General features: G+C 40.3%; 1 protein-coding gene across 5 annotated transcripts in view; it reads left to right on the top strand.

Moving 5' to 3' along the window:
• ino80 (INO80 complex ATPase subunit) overlaps positions 1–24,413 on the top strand; it is a 32,488-nt gene extending 8,075 nt beyond the window's left edge. For 4 of the 5 annotated variants that reach the window (XM_067483113.1, XM_067483116.1, XM_067483114.1 and 1 more), the window contains 22 exons: positions 201–260; positions 374–516; positions 1,009–1,093; positions 1,219–1,336; positions 1,538–1,623; positions 2,495–2,662; positions 2,985–3,118; positions 3,444–3,511; positions 3,628–3,721; positions 3,962–4,178; positions 5,809–5,949; positions 6,548–6,773; positions 13,674–13,801; positions 16,865–16,959; positions 17,411–17,483; positions 17,911–18,069; positions 18,153–18,255; positions 18,377–18,465; positions 18,869–19,024; positions 19,502–19,673; positions 22,254–22,469; positions 22,851–24,413. In XM_067483113.1, coding sequence (XP_067339214.1) covers positions 201–260; positions 374–516; positions 1,009–1,093; positions 1,219–1,336; positions 1,538–1,623; positions 2,495–2,662; positions 2,985–3,118; positions 3,444–3,511; positions 3,628–3,721; positions 3,962–4,178; positions 5,809–5,949; positions 6,548–6,773; positions 13,674–13,801; positions 16,865–16,959; positions 17,411–17,483; positions 17,911–18,069; positions 18,153–18,255; positions 18,377–18,465; positions 18,869–19,024; positions 19,502–19,673; positions 22,254–22,469; positions 22,851–23,059 — 2,940 coding nt within the window. In that variant the 3' untranslated portion in view covers positions 23,060–24,413. The remainder of the gene's footprint in view (positions 1–200; positions 261–373; positions 517–1,008; positions 1,094–1,218; positions 1,337–1,537; positions 1,624–2,494; positions 2,663–2,984; positions 3,119–3,443; positions 3,512–3,627; positions 3,722–3,961; positions 4,179–5,808; positions 5,950–6,547; positions 6,774–13,673; positions 13,802–16,864; positions 16,960–17,410; positions 17,484–17,910; positions 18,070–18,152; positions 18,256–18,376; positions 18,466–18,868; positions 19,025–19,501; positions 19,674–22,253; positions 22,470–22,850) is intronic. The other variant, XM_067483115.1, reaches the window with a different exon arrangement.
• The last annotated feature ends 1,320 nt before the right edge of the window (positions 24,414–25,733 follow it).

The raw sequence follows: 25,733 nt of genomic DNA on the forward strand, positions 1-25,733 counted from the left end.
CATACATGTTGCTATGTGTTAAGTTTCCTTTGGGGACATCACTAGCTCTTTGTGTTGCATCTATCTACATACAGAAGTGTTCTGGAAAGGCTTAGGTTTAATATGAGATGGATAAAATAGATTCACATACATGGTAATTTGTTGCTGCTAAGCGGGTGTAATCATTTCCTTCTTTTTAACTTTGTTGATTTATCCAATAGGTCTTGCCTTACTGGGGGAACCCTCATGATCGTAAGGTGATTCGGAAATTTTGGAGCCAGGTGAGAAAGATCATAATGATGGTGATTATAATGAAATAGTACTTATGAAATAGATTGTGTGAAGTTAGAATCCTGTGAAATCTTTTAGTTTGTTGTTTTTAAATGTTCCACAGAAAACCCTTTATACACAAAATGCACCATTCCATGTGGTGATCACAAGCTATCAGCTGGTAGTCCAGGATGTCAAGTACTTCCAAAGGGTTAAGTGGCAGTACATGGTCCTGGATGAGGCCCAGGCATTAAAAAGCAGCACCAGGTAAAGCATGTACACAAATCCGTGTTCCATTCTCAAAGTGCATGTGTGTGTGTCTACATGTGTGTGTTTGTGTTTGTGTGTGTGTGTGTGAGAGAGAGTGTGTTTCAATTCTACATAAGAAATAGAAACAGAGCTTGTTAGTTGTTCTTCTCTTACATACTTGGCACATCATGCTTTACGTTTTTTTATCAGTAAATATAGAATACCATGTGTAATAAAGCAGTCAGAACATCCAGGACGCCATTTTAAAATCAACAAAAAAGTTTGACAAACTGTGCTATAGCTATAAAAGTATACATTTTTTCATGGCAGCTGCAGATGCTGGCCAAAATCAACAAATGTAGGTACTTAATCTTTTGTGTGTGTGTGTGTGTTTGTATATGTGTGAGTGAGAAATGCTCTCATCTCACTCATACAGATCATCTTTCACTTTGTTTTACACATGATAAAGTCCTGTTTTACTGGATCACCAGTCACTGTTTATGTCTGCAGTGTTCGGTGGAAAATCCTCCTGCAGTTCCAGTGTCGAAACAGACTGCTGCTCACTGGGACGCCCATACAAAACACAATGGCAGAGGTGAGGGGTGTGTGTGTGTGTGTGTGTGTGTGGGGGGTGGGGGGGGGGGGGTGGGGGGGGGGGGAGTAAAGTTGGTATTTGCAAAACACACCTGTTGATGTGTGTATGTTATTACTGTCTCTCAGCTGTGGGCCTTGCTGCACTTCATCATGCCTACACTCTTTGATTCCCATGAAGAGTTTAATGAGTGGTTCTCCAAGGACATTGAGAGTCATGCTGAAAACAAATCTGCCATCGATGAGAGTGAGTACAATTCTTACCTCTGAAAAGAACACTTTTTCTTTCAGCTGCCTATTAAAGTTCTGTCCTACTTTTCAAGCTGAACATAATAAATTTTCTTCTATTTTGTATGCAATTTTTTTAATGTGTGTGACAAAACTTATATTTTTGTTCCTATTACATGTAAAATGTTTTGTAGCAAAATATGATTTTGTGTTGTTCCAGACCAACTTTCCAGACTGCACATGATCCTTAAGCCTTTCATGCTACGTAGGATTAAGAAGGATGTGGAAAATGAGCTCTCAGACAAGGTAATAGAGAGCACCCATTTGAATTTGTTGAATTTGCTCAGTTTGTATCCCCTTACAGTGAAATGGCACATAAGGGGATGCAAACTTATCCCCATTCCTCATATGATAGTATTGCACACTCACTCCTGCATCCTTCCTCAACATGTCTCCCTGTACACCTCATTGACACAGACAGCACTGTGAGTGATGCTTGTGCTGACAAATCTTCTTGACAGATGTTTGACTCAGGGTCTCTTGCTGTCACACACGGAGCACACATGCTCACTCATACGCTGTGGGAGTCTCAATACACAGAGTCAGAAATGGCAGAGATCACTACTCCCCCACATCTGTCTTGTTCACTTTTCTTGGCAGTCATTGCCAGCCCTCTTCCTTCTTTCTCTGCTCTTATTGGTTTCTCTTGTTTTGTCAGCACAGTGAAGACAGTACTAACTAATGGAGTTGAATTACAGATGATGATTGGGCTTTAATGGTTTGTTGTTGTTCATTTTCATTGCTTTCATCAATAACACCAGACAAAACCAGACATTTGGACGTGTTGATCAAACTGATCTTGAATTGAGCCCATGAGAAAATACAACATGTTTATGGCATAATCAAAACCAAATAATTTTACATTTAGGTCATCAGCCACAAATCTTTCAATAATTTTGTATTCACTCTTTAATCCCTAAACTTTTAAAAACAAGTTGGCTTAAAATACTATATTTTTACTTTCAATTTAAAGCTGTCATAAAGTAAAATTAGTGGACATGAAAACCAGTTACGTCCGTATAAGACTCACTTCTTGCTCAAAAAGGACGATGGTAATGATAGTTGCTTTTGTAGCACACTTAGTAAGTTCTCTACTTACTGTACTTTCCCTCTGCAGATAGAGATCCTGACTTACTGCCAGCTGACATCCCGACAGAGACTTCTCTACCAGGCTTTGAGAAACAAGATCTCTATCGAGGACCTACTGCAGTCCTCGATGGGCACGGCCCAACAGGCTCACACCACCACTTCCTCTCTCATGAACCTGGTCATGCAGTTCAGGAAGGTACAGTCGCCTGGTTAAAATGACAAAAAAACTAAATATGAAAAAGTACGACAGTATTACAGCTATTAGGTGCTTTAATTATTTTTTGAGCTGCAGCATTTACAATAAATAATAATTAGTTTATTAATTTTAGGATAATTTTTGGTATCATGTTATCAGCATTCTAACTTTTAGCTACAGTGGTTTTTCAGAAGGAAGTTTAATGTGTAGAGATGTTAATGGACAGAACAAGAATTGAGATGTATGATTAAACAATACATTTGCTGTCCTAAAACAAATATTCATCTGCGCATTTTACTAACTTCACTGTCTGTGTGTGTAGGTGTGTAACCACCCTGACTTGTTTGAGCGACAAGAAACACGCTCTCCATTCCATATGTCCCTCAAGCCCTACGCCATGACTAAGTTCCTCTACCGTCACGGCCTCCTCCATGCACAAAACCAGGTCAAGAACAAGTAAGTTTCTGCCACTCTTATGATAATACATATAAATATAGTCAACTACGCACTTGACCCTGTCAAATGTGACAAATATGAAATCTACTCCTAACAAGTCAAGCTTGGGGTATTTCTAAGTTTCTATAAATTCGCTGACAAATGCACTTGTATTCCAGCAAATCATGCCGATTTTGAACTCACAGAAGACTATTATCCCAATTATCACTATTTGTGCAGAATCTGTGTGGGTTGGACTGGTATCAGATTATTGTTTTAAGTTCACAGTTGGCTTTTCTTCCTTATAAATTGTGTAACCTAGTCCTTCTTTCAACATCCCCTTTAGACTACTTCACGTGCTGTTGTCTCCCTTCTCTCCAAATAACATCCAGCAGTCTATTTTTCACAGAAAAGGTGAGCACACATCAACCGTTGATCCCAGTCTTACACAAAAAGCTTTTAAAACCAGTTGTTCTTTTCATTTCTTTCTAATCCCCTTGACTTTCTGTCCATATTATTTTAATTTCCAGGTGTTGACAACGGAAGTTGTTTCTCCTTCCTTCGCTTCATTGATGTGTCACCAGCTGAAATGTCCAATCTCATGCTGCAAGGCACCTTAGTGAGGTGGGCTTTAGTATTCCCTTTTTAGATGTGTCTTTTTCTTTCTTAGGAAGAAGGAACATAAAGTCCAATAGTACCTTTTAGCAAGAAGGACAGCTTTTGCATCATAGCATAATACTGAGTGTCTAAAAGCTCTGGTGGTCCTATATTGGAGCTGAGGAGTATAGGCCGTCCTATACTGCAGCTGCAGAGTACGAGCTATGCTCTTTTATTAAGTATTTATATCGCTCTTTCCTTTCACAGATGGTTAGCCCTTTTTTTGTCCCTCAAAGCTGCATACCGGCTCCACTATCAACGACTGTTTGACCTTGAAGAAAAAGGTCAGGACGAAGCCAGAGATGGGGGGCATGGCAAAGGGAAGTCACAACCCAGCAGTAAGTGTCTTTCATGTAAAGATCTGATTCTGTGGCTGAACAGACCCACTGCCTACCCCAACGTGCACACCAGCCCTGTACTGCAGGTAAGAAACAAACACTCACTCACAGAAGCTAAATATGTCCTTAACCAAGAATCGATTAATAGTGGAGTGATATGAAAACAGACTGCTGTTTTTACTGCAACTCAAAACTAGGTTTCTATATAAGAGACAGTACAAAACAAAGAATGTTGTAGTCATTCTGCTTTGCTAAAAAGCATAAAAATGTATCTCGTCACATTTTTCCATCTAGCAAAGATGGAAAGATCACACATGCCTTCGCAGGTATGTGTGACATTACCATCTTTCACTAATTTTAACTTAACTTGTCAGGTAGAAAATAAGCAGTAGAAAATGCTGCAGGGGTAATTCCATCCTCTTCTTTCTCTCCTGGCCTTACTGCACTGAGGCAGGCAGCTGCCTAGCATCTAAGGTTCCTCCCTAGAGCTGGTTAAGGAACACAAGCAGAAAAATCTAAAAGAGCAAGTCCAGATTTGAGCAAGAAATGGAGAAACTTGCAGACATCTGGAGATCTAATACTGCATGTGTACTGAATGACCACTCTGACCTCAGACTCCCACATGAGCTTCTGAAAATTACTCACTCCCACAGTTTTCACCGACTTCTTTCAACTCCTCATTTTTCATTTGAAGCTGGCACACAGAGTCTCTCCTTGGCTCATCTCTCCCTGGCTGTGTACATGACAGTGTGGTCAGTGTTGCTTTGAGCATTCTTACTGCTCCTGAATTTTTGAGAAGACTAGGAAAATCACAATAATCCCGTATCTCTGAGTTTTACCCATCAGAAGCAAATTGCTCCCTCTGTATGAGTCTTTAGTGCTCACACACACACACACACTCACCACATCACTCAGCGGCAATGAGTGCGGCTTTGCACATTTTGTAAGTGATCTGTTTTAAATTCAGTATAACACCCTCATCAGTTACAATTTAGGGACAATTTGCTCAAACATTTTCTCTCAGAGAGATCTGTGTTGTTGCCTTGAGTAATTTGCCTTTGGTGATCTTGTTTTGATAAAATAAATTCATCAAAAATGAGACTTGAATGCTCTCCCACCAGGGGTGGTCAGAAAGGATTTCATTTTTTATTTTAGCTCTACCATTAGATGGCACTGTGTATCCATCATTGCTGGGGTTTCACACAACCACATAACCTCTGCATATTCCTTTACCAGCTACCACTGAGTTATAGTTAAAGCATGGTTAAAGTCATAATAATCTGTTTACAAATAGCCTTTGCTCAAAATGTTTGTGATTCACATCTCGTCTCAGCTAAATGGAAGACTACATGATTAGGCTTGTTATAAATTCAACTAAAATCATATAATTTGCAGTAATCTTATATTGTACGTGATATTTTAAGCATTATGCTGAATTTTTATGCAACATTCCATGCATACAACATGTAAATATACCTATAACACAGAAACCTCAGTCAAGTTTTTTAGCTCTGTTTTGAAGCTTTACTCAATGTTACTTTAGTTTATAATAGTAGTGTTTTGTGTTATCTGCACACTTTGCCATAAATTAAAGCAGCAGTAGTGTTATGATTTTGTTATTAATTAAAACATAGAATCACACAGTCACTGTTTTTCTGCAGTTTTGTCATTTATTAAACAGTAATGTCGTCTTTTATTTGCATGTGTTTCCTGTAGGACCTGGTGTTCACAGCCTTCAGGCCTGACATAGTGGGACACACAGACGTGAAGATTCACAGCAGAAATTCTCCCACCTCCACTCTGCGACCATGCCAGCCCACACTGCCACCCAAGTTCTTGTTAGCTGCCACACCCAGGGTATGTGTGTGTGTGTATATCTGTGAGCAGCAAGCAAAACAAAAGGGGCACTCTTGCAAGACCTGCGTGTGTGTGTGTCTGTGTGTGTGTTTGTGTGAACAGTCTGCATTTGGGTGGTCGTGGAAAAGGAAGCACTGGTGCTTTTTCCAGCTTTCAACAATGACAAGCTCTCATCTGTAAAGTGTGTGGGGCACAGCAACTTCCAGCTGCATTTAAAACAAACACAACCTTAAAAAAGGGATTTTTGCTCAGGCTGTTCACAAGTTTTTCGGTTTCCTCTTGCAATCCTGCTATATACACAGAACCTGCTAGTGCTGTGAAACAATCCTTAATGTGAGGTTTCCCTAAATTTACAATATAGATCCCGAGATGAAAAAGTGTTTTTTTTTTAAATAAAAATAAAACTCTATAGTCAAAATAAAACAAAATAATATAAAAGAAAATTAATTTATCAAAATTGTATTCCTGTATGTTCCATACATTTTATCATACTTTTAACATGTAGCATGTAATGCTGAAATCTTCCTTCTTTCTCCTCAACTAAGTTTTATCTTGTATATTAAATCTTGAAAACACTATCTCACTCTTGTTTTCCTAGGTGACAGCAGTTCCCATGGAGCGTTATTGCGACGATCGCAGTGCTGAGTACGAGTGGCGGGTAACACGCGGTGGAGGTGGCACCATCTTTAAACAATGTTTCCTTTACGGCTCCCCTGAACTTGCCTCAGACTGGTGTGGAAGAGCCAATGTTTTCCACCCACAGTGCCCTGGTGGTGTGATGGCCCTCTATCCTCGCCATGGATGGTCCTTTATTCGGATACCTGGTAAAGGGTGTGTGTGTGTGCGTGTGTGAGTGCGTTTATAGTTTTCATATTTGGTAAAAGAAAGTGATGCTCACTAAAAAAATTGTATTTTATATTTTTAAATCATAGATGAGGCAAGCCTCATTTTACTAACACTATAATATGGGGAATATGGTGTTTTGATTTGAGGTGAGGTAAGGGCCCGTGGGAGAATCTACAGAGGATGGACCAGGGTCATTTGGGCACATAACCCTTCGGCCAGACAGCCAAACCCTTTACAATCTAATGGAATTGCTGAGATTTCCACTAAAACGATTTCCACTGAGGTGTGGAATCATGATTGTGTGTACGTGGGTGTACATGTGTGCTTACAAGCACTTTATCAGAAGGGCTTGGCTTGTTGAGTTAAGGGTCAGCTGGAGCAGAGTCGAAGCTGATTCACTGCCAGGATTCAGATGTCTGATGGATGTCCATTGTGAGAAAGGCCATTACAGTTTTACAGAAAACACTTCCCTTCTCACTGACCCACTCAGCCTTTCTACCTGTGATAAACTATCTCTGTCATGGATTATGATGACTGGTGTCTTTTGGTTTTGTAAGAGGTTCCCAGCACAGAAAATAGACAACTGTGTGCTTTTATAATTGGCTGACCTGCAAGCAAACACAGTTTTATCAATTTGAGAACTTTAAGATGCATGAAGACTTATTTTTTGCAACTTTGACTTACATTTTTTGATCACCTTTTAAACACAAATATCTTAACATGATTTAAAGTCTTTCAATCTGTATACTCTCTCACAGATTGTTGTAACGTAATACTTGATTTTTGTTTTATATGCATATTTGTTTACATGTGCTTGTGAGAGTGTTTGTGTGTAAAAGTGAGAAACAAAACAAGTATTTGTGTGTCTGTGTGAGAACAGCCTGAAAGCTCTTGTGAAGTTATACGGAGGCAGACAAAGCGAGGAAGTTTAGCTACTGGTCATTGTTCAAGTGCTTAGTTAGGTAACACTAATAGATGGTCCATTTGTGTGTGTGTGTGTGTGTGTGTGTGTGTGTGTCTGAGTGTGAGAGTGTCTGTGAACTATAGAGTCCATTCAGGGAACTGTGCAGCACTCACACGGGGCTTGAGGTGTCTCTCACCTCTCCCCACACACACTCTCCCACGCTCAACGGCGGTGCCTTTCCTTAAACACACACAGAAGACAGGCTTCACCTTGGTCTCTCTCGCTCACAGACATGACCATGCGCTGATCTGAAGTCTGTATTTGACTTCAGCCTCTCAGTCCGTCTAGTCTCCCACTTCTTTCTCAGCCTAAGCAGGAAGGAAGTGACCCAACACTTGGGCACCCGCTCTCCATCGAACACATTGTTGCCACATCAAGGCCCAGATATGTACAGTAGCCCAGTTGAAGTTTCCCACCCTCCCTCTCCTCTGTACTCCCAGCCCCACACCTTTAGAACAAATGCAGAGCTGTATAACTGTTTGTTTGAGCACCATGGCGTGATTACAGCTACCCATTGATATCAATGGAGGAATCTAATCGGAGGACTTATTAGGAATCAGGCCTTAGTGTAGGAAAAAACAATAGGCAGCAGCGTCTTGGTCCTCAGATTTTTTTACTATTTAATGTTATAGTAATAGATGAATGTTATTGATGGATTTATTTATTCAGAAAAGGATGAATTAGGTGGTTTTTGTTAATAATATTGATGATCATGTGATACTGCTTCGTTTTGTTGGGTTACAATTAAGTTGTTTGATTGCTAGATTGATACAGTTTTGCAGACACATTTCTTTCTGTCTCTGAAAATGTACATAAAGCTAGAAATACAGCTTCATATTCTTACAGAAAACAGTTTCATGCCAAAGCACATCATGTGTCAAGTTTAAAATTACCTTGAAACAAAGTGGTGTTGAACTTGCATGCTGTAGAATAATTTGCGGAATATTTGAGTGTTAAATAGCCTTTCCCACTGTCTGTGTGGCTCTTGTGTGTCTAACAGTAATTATATAATTATAAGTCATACCACAAAATGATATCTTCTGACTATAGCGTCAACTCTTTTTCTAGCTTTAGCTTGTTAGTGGGGAATTGACTGTTGATGGCATTTATGTGAACCTTAGTTAATATGTGTGTGTGTGTGTGTCTGTCTGTCTGTGCCTATGAATTAATCAGACTGAGAGAGAGAGAGGCTTGTCAAGTCTAGCCTCACAGCCTACATCAGGCTGTGGGAAATGCAGTTCTGCCTTCCTGTTCCTTCAAAGAAACTCCAAATGACAGGAAGCTTTCCCAGCCCTCTGACAGGCAATAAAAAAAGAAACGGCCAGTCTCACTACATCACTGTCTGAATCTGCTGTTCTACATTAATCTGGCAATAGTAACCATCTGTAGAATGCAGCATTCCTTTGTTGCCAGAACAGAAAATAAAATAAAAAAAACAAAACAAATTGTTCAGCCAAGTGTATAAAGGCACAGTGATGTTTGGATTTTCTAGTCAAATTTGTGTCATTATTGTATCCATGAGAAAACAATTCTTTTCACGATACTTAACCAACTTGAAATCCTCAAGTAGACTGAAGGGGGAGACATTACCCACATTATAGCTCTATGATACCGTCTCTGAACATGGAAGCCAAGTAATATCACTCGAGCTCACTCTCTCTCGTAGCCAGCTAGTTTTCATCTGTGGTAAGTGTCAAGTCAGTGCTGGCCAAGGGTAACTAGCAGTAATCCATCTTAATGACAGAGTTCACAATGGGGCACTCTGGTGTGGTAAGGTTCCCCTGCAAAACTGAGCCTTCACCAGACTGTCTGTCTCTTCCCTTGCTTAACGACTAAGCGAACTAAGAGAACTGTTCTTTTTGCAAGTTTGAGGGGAAACAATAATGTACCTGCAGACATGCTCCATATAGTTTCTGTCACTTTGTTACTTTGAATTTGTTTGGCAAATTCACGCAGACACTATATTCTTCTCTTTTCCGTGACTTCAATCTTGAGTTCAATCTCAGCTTTCAAAAATTCCTGCTGGCATCTGGCTCTTTGCTATGCTGAAGAGGTTGCAGCGAGAAAATTAAGTTTGAGTACATTTTTTGTCAATACATGCAGAAGAAGCAAAATAGTATCGGGTTAATATTTCCATCATCAGCAGTGCTGAACAAGTGTTGCTCATTGACTTATTGATTGCACAGTGTAATGTATCATTATACAGTGAGGGGCCGACGCTTGGTTCGATCGTTGATTCGACCTGTTCTGTGGCCCCCCATCTGTCTCTCTTTCTCACATAACCATCCATCCATCTTCTTTCATCAACCCCGGATTTTTTTTTCCTATGCGATCTCACTGCTGTTCATCTCCTTTTTTTTGATCGCATCTAGCCCACTCCCTCCCTGTTGAGGGCAGCTCCACTTCTTGCTTTGGCAGCAGTAGCTGAGGGGATGGGGACAGGACAGGACAGAAGACTGTAGTCACATATTAATGAAATTAGTGCTGTAGTTGGTTTGGAAGTATCAGACGCCAGGCACGAGGGCTGGGCCGGGGTTAATTAGCTGGCAGCAGGCCTTTAATTGGGTCAGGACCGTGTCAGGCCCCTTGCTCTGGCCCTACAGGGATTGGATTACACCATCGAGGGACAGACAGCAGGGGGAGGGAGAGAGGGTTTGTAAGGGGTAGTGGGAGGAACAGTTTGTAGTAGTGGAGGAGGGAAGGATGAAGAAGGAGCTGGAGGGAACAGTGCATGTGGTAGAAAGGGAGAGAGAAAAGCGGGACAGTACATTGTAGCCTAATCTGCCAGCAGGAGGTGAGGATAGGAGAACATGAGGAGGGTTGGCTGGGTGAATACCGCAGTTAGACTGAATTGGAGAGGGGTGCTGTGAAAGGGGGGCAGGGCAGGTGGTGAAGCTTGATATGTGTATCCATAGCAACAGCATAGTAGTGTGACACCACATGGGATTAGCTCCTGTTTTTGGGGTGTGGTCTTAATGCAGTCTTCATTCTTGTCACTATGTGATGAAGTTGTTTTGTGTGTATTTCAGTGCATTTAAAGACTGATTATTATTTTTAGGCATTCCAAAAAAACTACACTACAAAAAAGGGCCTGCTGCTTGGTTTTTGTGTGCCACACGTTAGACGTATAAACATCTATTTTAATTCCTTTTAGTACTCCATAATTCATCTGACACACTGGTGTACTACATCCAGTTTGCTCACATTTATGTTCATGCATTTCATTGCAGCCACATGTAGCTTATAATGTGTGCCATAAGTGTTATGTTGGAATGTGACAGACCACCAAAGCCCTCCCAAATCAGAATGATTCACTCTTTTGGCTCCAGTTTAATGGCTATAGCAGTAAAATTTAGAAATAGTGAATATCCGTATGCAGCACTAAATGATATGAACTAAGCCACGTCACTACATTGTTGAACTTTAAAGAGTTCAGACTATAGCTGCTGTTAAATTGTATTTCTGTTGAACTTTTTTCTGCTTTCCATCTTATTCGTACTGGTACTTATTGGTAGTTTATCGAATGCTCCTCACTTAGAAGCTCATTGCTTAAAGGGAAGAGCTTTCCGTTTAATTGTCTCATTCTTGATCCTGGCATATGGTTACCATGATTGAGATTTATCTTTATACAATATAATAGTGTCCAATAGTGTCCAACTGGTTAATAAATAATTACTTTAAAAACATGCAATATTTAGTCTATATAGTCTTTAGTACTATAAAATCTTAGATATCTTCTAGAATGGGGCTTTGACCCATCTTCAGACATAACACTGGAGCCTGGAGACTTAAATGTAATCTGCTAAACAGAAACACATCTGTGGCAGGGACGGAATTATATTGCTTTATAGGAGTATTTGCATGTTATCCAAGTGGTGGTTTTCCTCTAAGTGGTTGGCAGTGTGGGTTGGAGCCCTTGACTGAGCAGCAGCTTCTGTTGTAGTGGCACCTGTGGTGAGTAGGCCCTGTCTGATCTAACCCACAACATCACCGCTCCAGCCACTATGCTAATAGTACCTCACTCTAGCCGGAGCCACCACAGACCCCTTTCACTCTCTGCCTTCCCTGTCTGTCTGGACTTTTTTGCTTTCGCATATGTCTAATCCACTAAATATCACTTTTTCCCTTTTTTTTGTTGTGGTTTTCAATCTTCTTTCTTGATGCCAAATTCAATTATAGGCCTTTGATGGTGGGATACAGTAATTTTGTATCTCAGAACCCGTGGTGAGTTGGTTTCTTGATACACATAAGTCAGAGTCACAGCAGTGTATAAAAACTGCCTACCTTTCAATAAATAGTCAAGTTGGACTTGCTTCGGAGTTTGTCTATTGCCATTAGTATACTATGAATGTCTCTTAATATCGTCCTTTGTCCCTTTCCCCTATTGTGCTTGTCTCTCTATTCTTCCTTTGAGGAGCTTTGTAATTTTAGATTGAACACAAAAAATGTCAGCAGTAGTGAAAAACGTATGTAGTTACCTGGCTCTCTTGAAAACAAATTAAATGGAATTACAACTTTGATATGCAGCTTATCTTGTCAACACTTTGCCATGAGATTTAGGTCAGTGTATGACCATGACCGAATGTATTGACAACCTGGCACCCAATCACAGTGTCAGGGGAACGGGGGGAGGGGGGAGTGTTTCCCATGTTCATCTGTTCTAGTACTTCCTCTTTAACACTTCAACAGGGCCTGACCTTTGTTGGGGGGCTATACTAAAGGTTCACAGTTCAGGGTTCAGCCTGAGGACACATTAGCATACAATTCTGCAAAAGTTGAGAAGGCTCCAGTTGGTTTTGTAGGTCTAGCTGGATCATGGTTGTTTCAGTGTTTTACTGATTTTGAGGCAGAACACTGTCATGTGTGTGCTATTACAGTCTCAGTCTTCTCATCTTGTATTGTAGATTAATGCAACGTAGGCAGAGCATTTAAATTGATTTTAATGTTGTTGCTTATTTTTAATTAACAGAGCAAGGAAAGAGACTTATATATAGAAATATTTATAGGCCCAGGTTGTCACTGTACAAAAGGGGCCTGCAAACAAAAGTCCAACTGCAACAATTGCAAGGCTGCCATGAGTGACTCTCCCACAGGGATTCTCTTCTGACCCATGCCCAACCCTGTCACCTGACCCTGGACCTTGCCTTAGGTTTTCCCTACTTGGTGTCATGACCCCTTGGTCAAACAGCATAGTGTGCCTGTCACTGGGTCGATGAAAACCACAGGCTTTCTCTCACTCTGCCATTGTGCCAGATGACATTAATTTCTCATCAGCTGGACGTGGTGGGAACCACTTCAAACAGCAGACCCAGGGTTAGATTGCTCCCCATTTGCACTCTGCAGTCAATCATTTAAAGGCACCTGATGTGGTGTTGGAAGTAATGTGACCAAGACCAACTGGCAGGCCTATGTTTTTTTGTGTCGTTGTCTGAATTGAAGTGTAAGCTACATTTTCTCACAATCTTGCTTTCTGTTTTGTCTCCTCTATGCTTCATACATGTTCTCTCTCACCAGCAGTCCAGTCAATAAAGGCTCATGCTATTTTAATCATTCCCCAGATCAGGGGCAGATTTAGGACGATTGATTCCAGAGCTGATCTGCTTTGGTGAAATGTTTGTTATACAAGAAAATACAGTCTAATCTACAGTAGAAGACTATTACACACACACACAGTATTGATTAGTTTGGTCTTGTTTTCTTCGTTCTACCATTATGTTGTGATTGAAGAAAATGAAAAATGACTTGACCAGGCTCTGATTGAGGATTTCAGTACTTGAGAGAACTTGGTTGCTTACAATTTTGAAAAAAAAGAAAAACCTGAAATACATTCTAATTTGTGTGCTGGACACTTGATTGCAAAACATCAGTGTTGAGTAGTTGTGGTTTTTTATTTCTCTGTATCTCCCTATTTCAGATAAGGAAAGCCTGATCACAGAAAGTGGCAAGCTCCACACCTTGGATATCCTGTTGAGTCGGCTGAAAGCACAGGGACACAGAGTCCTTATCTACTCTCAAATGACGCGCATGATAGACCTGCTGGAGGTATAAACACACATACACACATGCAGAGCAGTTTTATTTGCTAATTTGCTGTTTTTCCTGTTCATTTTATAATAATTTGCCAATTATATCTTAAAAGCTGTGTAAGACAATCAAAATATCATTCAGAGATTTACACGGACATACAATTACCAGCCACCAAAAATCTTCTAAAAAATGACAAACCCTGTAGTCACACAATGCCCTTTTAATGTGACATTTACATATCTTTTTGTTTTTCCAAGTAAGTTCTTTAACTGGTCCACTTTCACCAGCAAGGTATTGAGCTCCAGTACCACTAATAAGCCTGTCTCTCCCTCGTTATGGCACTCATTAGACACCTAATTAACAGGTCCAAGCTAATTAGCAGGGTCTCATCTGCAGCGGAGGCAGCCAGATGGGAAGAATGAGTGGAAGGAGTGAGGCTTGAGGAGAAAGGGGGAAATGGGAGTGGCAGTTAGTGGAGAAAGAAAACACAAAGCCGGCACTGCACTGAACACTGAAACTGCAATGAGAATTGCCAAAGGGATTTGAGGATTTCTTTGTACTTTTGTGTACAAAAAATGAATTCAGTCACGGCGATTTATATTTGCATTTTTTAAATTTATGTTTAAGGAAACAACTACATCCAACTCAGGGTCGCTTTCTCTGTGTTTAGGCTTTTTGGTCAGAGTTCAAGGTGTAAAATGTGCGTCACTGGTCTCTGCATTGGAAAACAATAGCGCAAAGCTGTTCTGCCGGTGATCCTGTGTCGACAGCCTCGATGCAGTACTCCATTGTTGGCTCCATGTTTGTTGTAAACATCACTATGGAGCCAAAGGCCTCTGGCATGATGTCATTGGGAATTCCTTCCCCATTCACACAGTGTAGTGCTGTTTCCACAGCCAGACCTTTTGATGGCAGATGGACCCAACCCAGGTGGTTAAGGACTGTCTTCCTGTGTGTCTGGAAAACAGTGAGAATGCCTTGCCTTTAAAAGCCAAAAGAAACAGCAATGTTGCGAAAGCTTGAGATGGATGAGATAATGCAAAGTAGTCATTCTGTATTAAAGTTCTACCAACTGGCTATTCCACCTTTAGATCCTCCAAGGTATATAGCTTCCTGGTCTGATGAGGCACTAGTACTGTGCCTTGTTGGTAAATGACCTCATACAGAAATGGGGGTCTCTGACAGCATCTCCTCTGCTAATGGGCTAAAGATACTCTCAAATGAAATCATACACTGTATTCTCCCAATCTGGCTCCAGTTTACCGTGACCATATTAGCTTTTTTATTGCTTAGGGTATATAAACTCTACAGATGGAGTTGATTTCCTGAACAAGAGACTGTGACTGAGACTGTGACTAAAATGAGCCAAGGAGAGGCTGATCCTAATCTTTGCCATTAGCATTATTGTTTTTGTCGCCGGTTGGCTGCCAGTACTTTTGGTGACATCACACAGTTGGGGGATTGATCGTTGAGATCCGGGTGGCCCGAAGAAAAATACCATAGCTGGATTTCTCTGGCAGCAGCTAACAGTGGAGCAGAACATTAATGTGGCTGCTTAGGCGGCACTTTACTGCCCTGCAAGTTTGTGGCTTACATTACTGTGCTGCCGGGAACACTCATGCTGGCCTTTTGGCTCCACAGCCAAAAACTCAGCAATGGGTTTTTATCTGAATACAGACTATAAAGTGGACATACAGCACTGAATACTTATTTCCCTCAATTTGTTAATTTTAAGGTAAAATGTATTTAAAACACCAGATGGTGAATATGCATACTGTGTTTTTTGCCTAAGAACTGCAATCAATAAACACTAGGGCTGTGTATACCTTAAAGAGTTTTTCTTCTTGACTCTACTCAACAAGCAAACTGCCAAACTGGTTGTTGAGATACACAATTCAGTGTGGAAAGTACATTGCATCTGTGCTGGGTGAAATGCACTTTACAAGTTTTAAAATGGCAGCAGGAGATCTTAGTTGATCTTTATTTAAAACTTTGAGTCTGATGATTCAACTGAGGAAGGCTAAGTAACACTTTACAAGCAACAAATATCTGGAACATTCTGCTGGCCAGATACTAGAACCCATTTCAAAGAGATTAGCAGCATTTTGGTGAACACCGGGCTAATGGTCTATAATGTAGTTCACTCGGAGCAGATGGGGCTGTTGGGAACAGAGCCAGACACACAGTGAGGAGGGAGGTCCCTGGGTGACAAGGGTTTAGGGAGGTCACTGAAAACATAGTGTCAGATCATTGATATCATCAGTAATGATTGTGTGAGGTGAGTTTTGATGTGTGCCAGTAATTGCGACTGGTTCATTGGTTCAGGGGCACTGACATGTTTAAGTGAGGAGGTCGAGGGTTCAGGGCACTGCTTAAAGAGAGATCATCAAGTCACCTCATCACTGCTGCTGCCCTGAACACATCCCATCAGAAACACCCAAACACAAACACACAGAGAAGCTTAGCAGACTTGTTGGGGTGGGGATAGAATATCAGTTTTTGCATTTCTCTATGTCCCACGGCACTGGGATTGACGTTTCAACTCCTGCAAATCACATAAGATATGAGAAAGTCTGATATTTTTGATACAAAGTTGCTGTCAGACAGAAAAGCTTATACTAAAGATTAATATTACTTGACTTATCCAGTAGACCCGGAGGGCTAATCTGCTGCTCATATAAAAACGTAAATAGAATTGCATATATGAGAATTCCATGTATACTTGCTAGTGACGTCCGTGGGCAAAGGCAGAAAAACTATTTATGATTCAATACCAAGTTTTAGATGACCTGTTGGTTTCACAATAAATGGTGGACGGGATCCAGAAAGGGTCAGTTTTGCGAATCAATGAATTCAAAAAATCTTACTCAGAAATTCTATGCAGGGTTAGATTAACTTTTTTAATAACCTCAGTGCTTTGGTAATCAGTTTCTTCTTTTGCCATATAAACTGTTTAACTATTTTAAAAGTTTGAAATACTGGAAATAATCCACTGAACTGGGGTTGTACTAAGCTGGAACTTGGTACAACACCACATAACAGTCTAATCAGTTAAATTTTTTTGTCCCACCTTTTCAGGAGTACATGGTTTATCGTAAGCACACCTACATGCGCCTTGATGGATCTTCTAAGATTTCTGAACGCAGAGACATGGTGGCTGACTTCCAGAGCCGGTGGGTAGAGATAGATGCAATCTAAAGTGTGCATGTACTTGAAGCTTTGAGTCTGCCTTTCCCTGTTTTGCAGCATTCAGTGAGCTGTTTTATCTAACATGTACACTTACAAATATATGTGTGCGTGTGCATGCATGCATTTCCTAGTGAGTCCACATGTTCTGCTTTACATTAGTATGCAGCTCTGAGGTGCCATAGTTAGTCTGGTTGTTGTTGTGGGGTTGTAGGTGAGAGAGATTGTGGAGTATTCAAATTCAAAGCCTCATTTTTAAAACTAGTGTATCATGTACATTTAATTTTCCATGCCACTGTTCTGTCACTTTATGTGTGTGTCACGCATGTGTGTCTCTATATTATAACTGCAATCAGGCCTGAAAATATGTTTCAACACTGAATATTTCTCCCTCCTCCTCCTTCTTTGTTCCACTTTTCCACTGACTGCTCTTCATAGGACGGATATCTTTGTGTTTCTCCTGAGTACAAGGGCTGGAGGGCTTGGCATTAACCTGACAGCTGCTGACACTGTGAGTCATTGACACATTGCAGAAAAAACAATTTAGTATTGCAATATCCAAGTTGAATTTGAATATATATTAGCTAAAACAGAACAGACAACGTACACAGTCATAGTTTCCTAACAGAGCCAGAAAAAGAAAATTTGCAGTGTTTCAACATTATCAGTGTCTCTTAGCGTAATCTACCTTTGTGTCCCTATAGCCCTGTTCCAATGGCATTAGCTTTCACTACACTGACTGTGAAGTGATTGTTTAAAACAGGGCATTGGCCATGTTGAAGGAACAGTTTGCACATGAAAAAAGTATCGCTGTAAGAAATTGCTCTAAGAAATTAAAGATAAAAGTGTCTTCTTCATGTTTAGAAGGCCATTGCAATAAATTGTACCTTGTAAATCTTTAAGCTCTTAAGAATTTTGTTTTTATGTTTCCCTCACAGGTTATCTTCTATGATAGTGACTGGAACCCCACAGTGGACCAACAGGCTATGGACAGAGCTCACAGGCTGGGTCAGACGAAGCAGGTGACAGTCTATCGTCTCATCTGTCAGGGCACCATTGAGGAGAGAATCTTGCAGCGGGCAAAGGAGAAGAGCGAGGTTTGAAACGCAAACATGTAAAAATGTGACAATGGCTAGAAGTTTCATTATGTTAATTATTATTATTGTTCTTGTCCAACAAGATCCAAAGGGTGGTGATCTCTGGTGGCAACTTCAAACCAGACACACTCAAACCCAAAGAGGTGGTCAGCCTACTACTGGATGATGATGAGCTGGAGAAGAAATGTGAGTGTTTATAGCATGCAGGCACACAGCCTTGTCTTGGTTTAATTCCATCTTAAGAATGCTAACCTTAACTTTAAATAAGATAAGGACAAAATGTAATAATTTTTGTCTTCTCCTCTAGTACGTCAGAGACAGGAGGAGAAGAGGCAGCAGGAGGAGACCAATAAGGTGAAGGAGCGCAAGAGAAAGAGGGAGAAGTATGCTGAGAAGGTACAGTACAGCCTGATGGATTTAAACCTCATCATTCCCCTCATTGTGCATTTTTAACATAAAATACAGTGTGATGAAGAATGTGTAGAATAACTCGAAAGACAAAAACAAATGTGCGATGTAAGGCAGGAAGAATAGATGCACAACAGGAAGAGTTTTGTAAATGAAGGACGAAAAAAAGAGACACTGAAGATGAGATGCTTTAAAGGGCATAAAATCATATCTTTACCTGTAATTAGTTGTTGTGTTTGGTCTCACGTTTATTTGGCAAACACCAGCCAAATTAACATGTTGACAAAGATCCTTTGTCCTTGGAAACCTGAAAAAAGTATATAAAAGGTAACTACAGGGCATGGAAAGAGTGTAGAAACCATAAACCCTCATTTATATGTCCAACCTGCAGAAGAAGAATGAGGACTCAGACAACAAGAGGAAAAAGGAAGTAAACCTGGTCATCTCCCATGCACCTTCAGCGGACAACTCCAACCTCTCTGCAGATGGAGATGACTCCTTTATCAGCGTTGAGATGGACTCGACCATGCCCAGCCCCTTCAGTGAGGTAAGGAAGTCAAATGGAAAAGCAGTGATCACCCTCATTTTAGTGCTTCTCCAACTGAAGAGAGTGGAGGAGGAGGGAAATGCTATTCAGACTGTGATTTAGGTTACAGAGGATGGATGGTGGCTCCATTTGCTCACAAACTCAATCTCATATTCTGCATCCTGTGCCTTTTAAAATGTCTTAAGCATCTTCCTTTTTTAATCCTGTCTCATCTTATAAAATTAATAAATTTCCTACATGTTATTATTCTGTCATGATATACTTCTATCGCCCTTTTTCCCCTTTTCTTCCCTCAAATCTTACTTCCCTTCGTCATTTACTGTGTCCTTATTCATAATCTTCTTTCCATGTCCTTATTGTTCCATGCACTCTTCCTGTATTCTTGCCCTTTACTGTACCTGCCTGGTTTCCCTGGCTCTCCATTGTGCTGACCCCCAGCCTGTGTGTATGTCTGTGTTTGCTCCTGTGGATGTTCAGATCTCCCTAAGCAGTGAGGTTCAGCCCGGCTCGTTGCCACCTGACCCTGATGCAGACGAGAGCAGCAGTGACATGCTGGTCATTGTGGATGATCCAGTGTCTTCTGCACCGCAGTCTCGTGCCACCAACTCCCCTGCTTCTGTGTCTGGATCAGTCTCTGATAACATGAACGGTAAGAGAACCTTTAACTTATTTGTTTGACTACAACAGGGAGTGAAGAGGGCAGTATACTGTGTATTTCCAGATTAGGAATAATTAGGAATGAATATGTACTAGTCAGTGCCTCTTAGTGGGTAAATCTTTCTATCTTCCCTTAAAACTATGTTCCTTTGCATAATTACTATAATAATAATAACTATATATAATACTATATGATTAGGGTTTGTAATTAAATTCTGGGGTAAACAGAATTCTGAATCAATTTAAATTATGATATCTCTCACGCAAATTTTGAAATTTGAACAGTGGTTAAATGGGAACTCTGTAAACTGACTTGAGTACTGTACTTAAGAACAACTTTTAGGTGAATATACTTGAATTTTTCCATTTCGTGGAACTTTGCATCCCATTACCTTGCAATGAGTAAACAAAGTAAAACAAATACTTTTTTAATGTACATTGAGTGCAAATGTACAAATGTGCCTTCATCAGAAATTAAAGTAAAATTTCTATTCACTTTCCCAAGGTTTATGCAGATTTTGCAGCGATTTAGTTTTCATTAATTTTGGCATCACGACCAGAGCTGTTTATCCAGGGCTCCCAGTTAGATGCAGCTGGCATTGCTTTTTTGTCAAGCACAAAAGTCCTCAGGCCTTGACAATGATCGTCATGCTTCTCTGAAGGACAACTGAGAGACAAGTTGCAGAAAAATTTAATGGTGTTTATGGAATTAAGTCAGAGCTGCAGACCAGTGTGCGCATGCTAATCCGCGTCCACCATCAAAGGCACCTACAGTCATGTGAATTGGACCTTAGAGCACCTAACTCCGTGTAAATGCCACCTAGTTAGGTGCATCCCATATTCTGTAACATGACATTTATTTGGGGAAGGCACCAGCGCTGACTAACTGAATAAGTCAAGCCAGTGAGATTTTTGTGGTGTTTTGGCTACTCTTCTTTTGGGGAGCACTGGGTCCACGCATTATTGTGAATGTCAGTTTCAAATATCCTACTTATGTAAATATTAGTGTAAATCAGGGACACCTCTTCTTGGCAATGGCACTCCCCATGAAACTAGCCACATTTAGCAAGAAAATGTGCCATGACACATTGCAATGTCAAGATGTTGGCATGGCCTTCATTTTTTCCGCATCTTAGTCTGATAGAGCATCTGTGGGATGTGCTGGAAGAACAAGTTAAATTTGTTTTGGGTCCACCCAGCAAGTTATAGGACTTAAAAGATTTGTTGATAATATCTTGGTGCCAGATACCACAGGGGACCTTCAGAGGGCTCGTACAGTCCGTTCCTTGGTGGATTGGAGCTGTTTTTGATGTTGCATGTGTGTTTGGGAGATAATCTTAATATTTTGCCGCATCAGCGCATTACTTATGTCTACGTACATCAACAAAGTCAACATCTCTACCCCACAGTTTCCAGATCAGCTTGGATTGGCCATCCAAATGATTTAGTATTTCATTTAAAGGAAGTCTGGGCACATTTAATCTGTCCAGCTGCCCTTCATTGTAAAAGCTCTAAACTTGCCAAAGATAACATGAGCTGTGTGTTATCAATGAGATAATAAAATTGTGTTTAAACAATGGTGGAAAAGTAAATGGTGTGACCTGCATGAAGGTCTTGACTGCACATATACAAGTGTGGCTTTTTGGATTCTCTTTGATATCAGGACTGTGTATTAGTTGGCATGCACCCATTTACACAAGCAGTTGTTTACCTCAGATTAGTGTATAATCTAGATTTATGGGGGTGATATTTAGTCTTGGTTGCATGTTTCAATATGTTCTATTTTAGAGAACAGAACATATTAGATAGATAAGTGAGCCTATAGTTTTTTTATTGAAATCTGTCAATCCCCCTAAAAGAGTGATGCTTCATAAAATGGATTTGCTGCCATGCTAGGAGGCTCCAGTAACGGTATTGATGGCCCTTGCTAACCATGCCAGAAAGAAAGAAGGGTTGGTGATTTTAGAGATTCAGACCATGTTATAACGAACAATTTAGAAGATGGTTTGATGGTTAGAATGAGGGAGCAATTGGTAACATTTAACAAAAAAGTGAACAGGGAGGAAGAGTGAGATTAGCCTGAATGAAGGGTTACAACAAAGGATTTGTGAAGAATTTTCCTCTGAGGTGCCCTTGGTGTTAGTGATAGGATAGATGCATCTCTCCCCCATTGACGGGTTATATACCAAAGCATTCGAATTGAGTAATGCAAATAAAATGCAGACCAGTAAAGAGCCTGAGAAGGGAGAAGGTACTGGAAAGATTAGGCACATAACCAATGAGGCAGACAGTGGCTATAATGGAAAATTAGAGCAATATGCAACAGTTTGCCTGAGGCTGTACTTATGGTAATGGTGAGTAATGTTTAAATTGTAATGATTCTTCAAAATCACGGCAAAATGATCATGGTGTCTTTGTAGGACTGAATTAAGGCCAAACCAGAGAAAATGTCTCTTACAGAGCTGTAACTTACTTATTTAAGTTCTGAGAGCACAAGATAACAAAAAAGGCACAACGAGTGAAACACGACACATTTTTCAAACATATTTTTTTTCTTGCCCTCCATCTTCAGGTGTGTCGGCCTCTGACACCATCAGTCCTGGCAGAGGTAGGTCTGGGCGGAGTCGGGGAAGGCCTAAAGGATCGGGAGGCACAGCAAAGTCAGGAGGAAAAGGACGTGGTCGCAAGTCAACAGCGGGCAGTGCAGCAGCTATGGCAGGAGCGATAGCTGGTGCAGCAGCTGCATCAGCTGCAGCTTATGCAGCCTATGGCTACAGCGTTTCTAAAGGTTAGTGAGTCATTTAACCTCTCAGGCAAATGCATGCATTCAGAGTTATGATCTGTATCTGTCCTGTACATAATTCGTAATTGAGGGACTGTTATGAGGCCATATTTGCTTTATTTACAACATTTATGATGACTTTTGATGTCAGGTGATTGATGTGAATCAAACTAGTCCTGGTAAAAACTGAAAAGAAAGAATTCTGCTTGCAGAATCACAGGAACATTACTTGTGTCATCTTTATAACGTATTTGTGATTGTGTGCACAAGTTATACTTGTATATACCAAATAATTATATATACCGTGCACAAGTTATATATACATGTCTGTGGAATTTGTGTTGTTCATAAGAGATTAACCAAGTCCATGATCAACTGCCCTCTCAGCAGGCCTTTCTGCATCCAGCCCCTTGCAGACTTCCCTGGGCCGAACTTGTACCACCCCCACCTTCAACCATAGCAGAAGTTCCTCTCCCCAGGCCAAAGGAGGAACCTCCACCCCAAGCCCCCACAAACAGCTGGTCCATAGCCACCACCACACCAGCCATGGAGGAGTCAGGAAAGGCAAGGGCCCTAGTGGTCCTGGGGCTCGATGATGCTGTCATGCACACTTTAACCACATCAAAGTGCACTCACATGCAGACAAAACTGTCTCACTATAGAACACACACACTAGGGACCCGCTCTCACTGTGATCACCACAGACGCTGTTTGCCTAATCTAATAAATAGGGAGTACAGCATTTAGAGTAACTGAGGCTCAATGCCTGGAGGACCACTCTGGATGCTGGCAAAACAAATAAAAGGACCCTTTTCACTCACCCTACCAGCCTCCACATCTCTCGTCAGTTTTATTTTACTGTCCACTTCAGTGGAAACATCTGCCTTGAGTATTTTTGTCTGAATTGTGACAAGTATTTCTAAGTGTTTTTTTAAGTCAAACTCTACATTTTCCATGTGTGACAGAAAGCTGTTTTGATTTGCTACTCAGCAGTGACATTACAACAAAGACAGGAACCAACAAGTGTACATTTACAGGCTTTGGAATCCTTTTTTGCCAGGGTTGTAAGGCAAATGAATTTCTGTCTGATGCACTGAGCCACATCTACTTTTTTTTCTTTTTGTTTTTGTGTTTTTGATGCTCATACATGTACATTAGGTTATTTAAATGTTTTATAGTCATGTTCAGTTTAAACTGATAGATGACTGCATATCGCGAAGTTTAATGTGAATCCACACCTTACTTACCCACACTGTACCAAACAATACGTCTACAGCTTTTCTACTAAAGCTCTTATTTTTGTAATAAAAGACATGAGTACCCAAATAAATATGGCAGGTCGTAACATTATGAACATTTTATGTCCATAAAATGTATTCCAGTACATATGGAAATAAAAATCAATTATGTATTTTTGCCCAATGGGAAGCATAAATAAATGGATGGTTTAAAACTTATATTCCAAAATGAGGGGTACTGCTTAATATGGCAATGCTGCTATGAGTAAATTTATAGTCAACGCGGATTATTTGGTTGTCTTAATATTTAAGTTATTTGGGTTATGTAAAAAATGGGCAATTCATGACAATTGCATTGGAATATTAATCTGTAAAACTGTGTAAATTGTATTGAAGCCAGTTTTATTTTTCAGAAGAAATATTTGTTTGTGATGAAGAGTCTGTGGGTCTCTTGATGTTTTAGAAATAAAAGTTTGCATCTGTGTCCTAAGATGAGCACTACATCTGGTATATTATTGGTTTGTTTGTTTTGTGTTAATAGTGTGATTAAAATATGAAGTTCTATATTGATGTACATAAAAAAATGAGCGACTTTTCCTCTGGCTTTTCCCTCATTCGCTTGTCTATTTTTGTAGGTCATGTGTACATATGAAAAATTGCATCTGTCATTTTACTAACGAAGAGCAAACTCAAAATAAAAGTATAAAATAAGTCTTTTTGCTTATCTTATCTTTATCTGCTCTTGTGTTTGTTTTAATTACATTTTGTATTTCAATCTGTTGATCCTCAGGAACCGTGGTAAGTAAATTAGAACAAAAGTCACAAGCAAGACTATCTTGAACTGTTGTCATACAATTTCTTAAAAACTTGTGAATGAAAACAATTTTTACAAAGCGTTTAATGGAGATTTGGGAGCTCTTGAATATGTTAAACCTGCAACAAGGCAGAGGGGCATCCTGTAGCTTCCTGTGGAAGTAAAGCCATCTGCAGGCAGCACAAGGGTAAAAGATTGTTCATCAGACCATATTACTTTCCACAATTGCTCCTGAGTCTGGGTTTTGTGTTTCAAACTTGCAGCCTTGCTCAGTGGATGCTATTGATATCACCTCTATGAAGCTCATGTATATTGAAGTCATTTGCAACCATCACAGCCACACTGAATCAAATGTTGCATTTTGAAAGCATAATTATGTATTCTTTGGCATCTTTCCTGTTTCCTTTGCTGTGTTAAGCAATTTTGCGCTAACACCTGACATCCAATACGACCACGATAATAGTTTTCAGACATTTACACACTAAAATGAGAAACTGAAACACTGTGGTCATTGAAACCTGAAGGTCATCATAAGCAATCCCCCTCACCGAAGCACAAAAACTTTTATTTGGCTTCTCTTCATGTTTATGATAGTAAATCACATACATCCATAGAACTATTTTAGACAAATACAACTGAAAATCTCACTTTTAGGGGACTCTACATTTGCCCAGGATTTTTATTTAATCACATTTAAAACTGTTTTGTTTCAGACCTTGCATAAACTATAATATCCCATATCAATACCTCTGCCATCCACGATACCCACGCTACATGACAAACCACAAACCGAACAGCGAGGGGGTAGAGGGGGTAGCAGGCGATCTATTTTCATGTGGTTTGGTGCAGGGCCATTGAGATTTAATCTTGATGAGTGCCACTGCAGCAGGCTCTTTCTGATGCACTCTGACATGACCACAAAGCAGACTGTAAACACAGGATTTCCAGGTCTGGGCTTGTTCCCAGGCAGCAGTTATATAAGCATGTGCACCTAGATAGACTCTTTGACTTGAAACGTATCCAAGGTATAAGCTCCTTTGGGCCAGTGTTCACGAGGGTCCATTGCTTGTTTTTATATGTGAATACACTAGCACCCTGCTTCAAAATGTAGCTCAACAGCGTTATCACTATAATGTTGCTGAGCAACACCTGTTATTCAGTCACATGTGGAACATGGCCTAATGTGAAAAGACCTGTTATCAAGATATCACTAGGAAA

Source organism: Channa argus, chromosome 17, assembly GCF_033026475.1.
Source record: "Channa argus isolate prfri chromosome 17, Channa argus male v1.0, whole genome shotgun sequence".
Taxonomy (NCBI): Eukaryota; Metazoa; Chordata; class Actinopteri; order Anabantiformes; family Channidae; genus Channa; species Channa argus.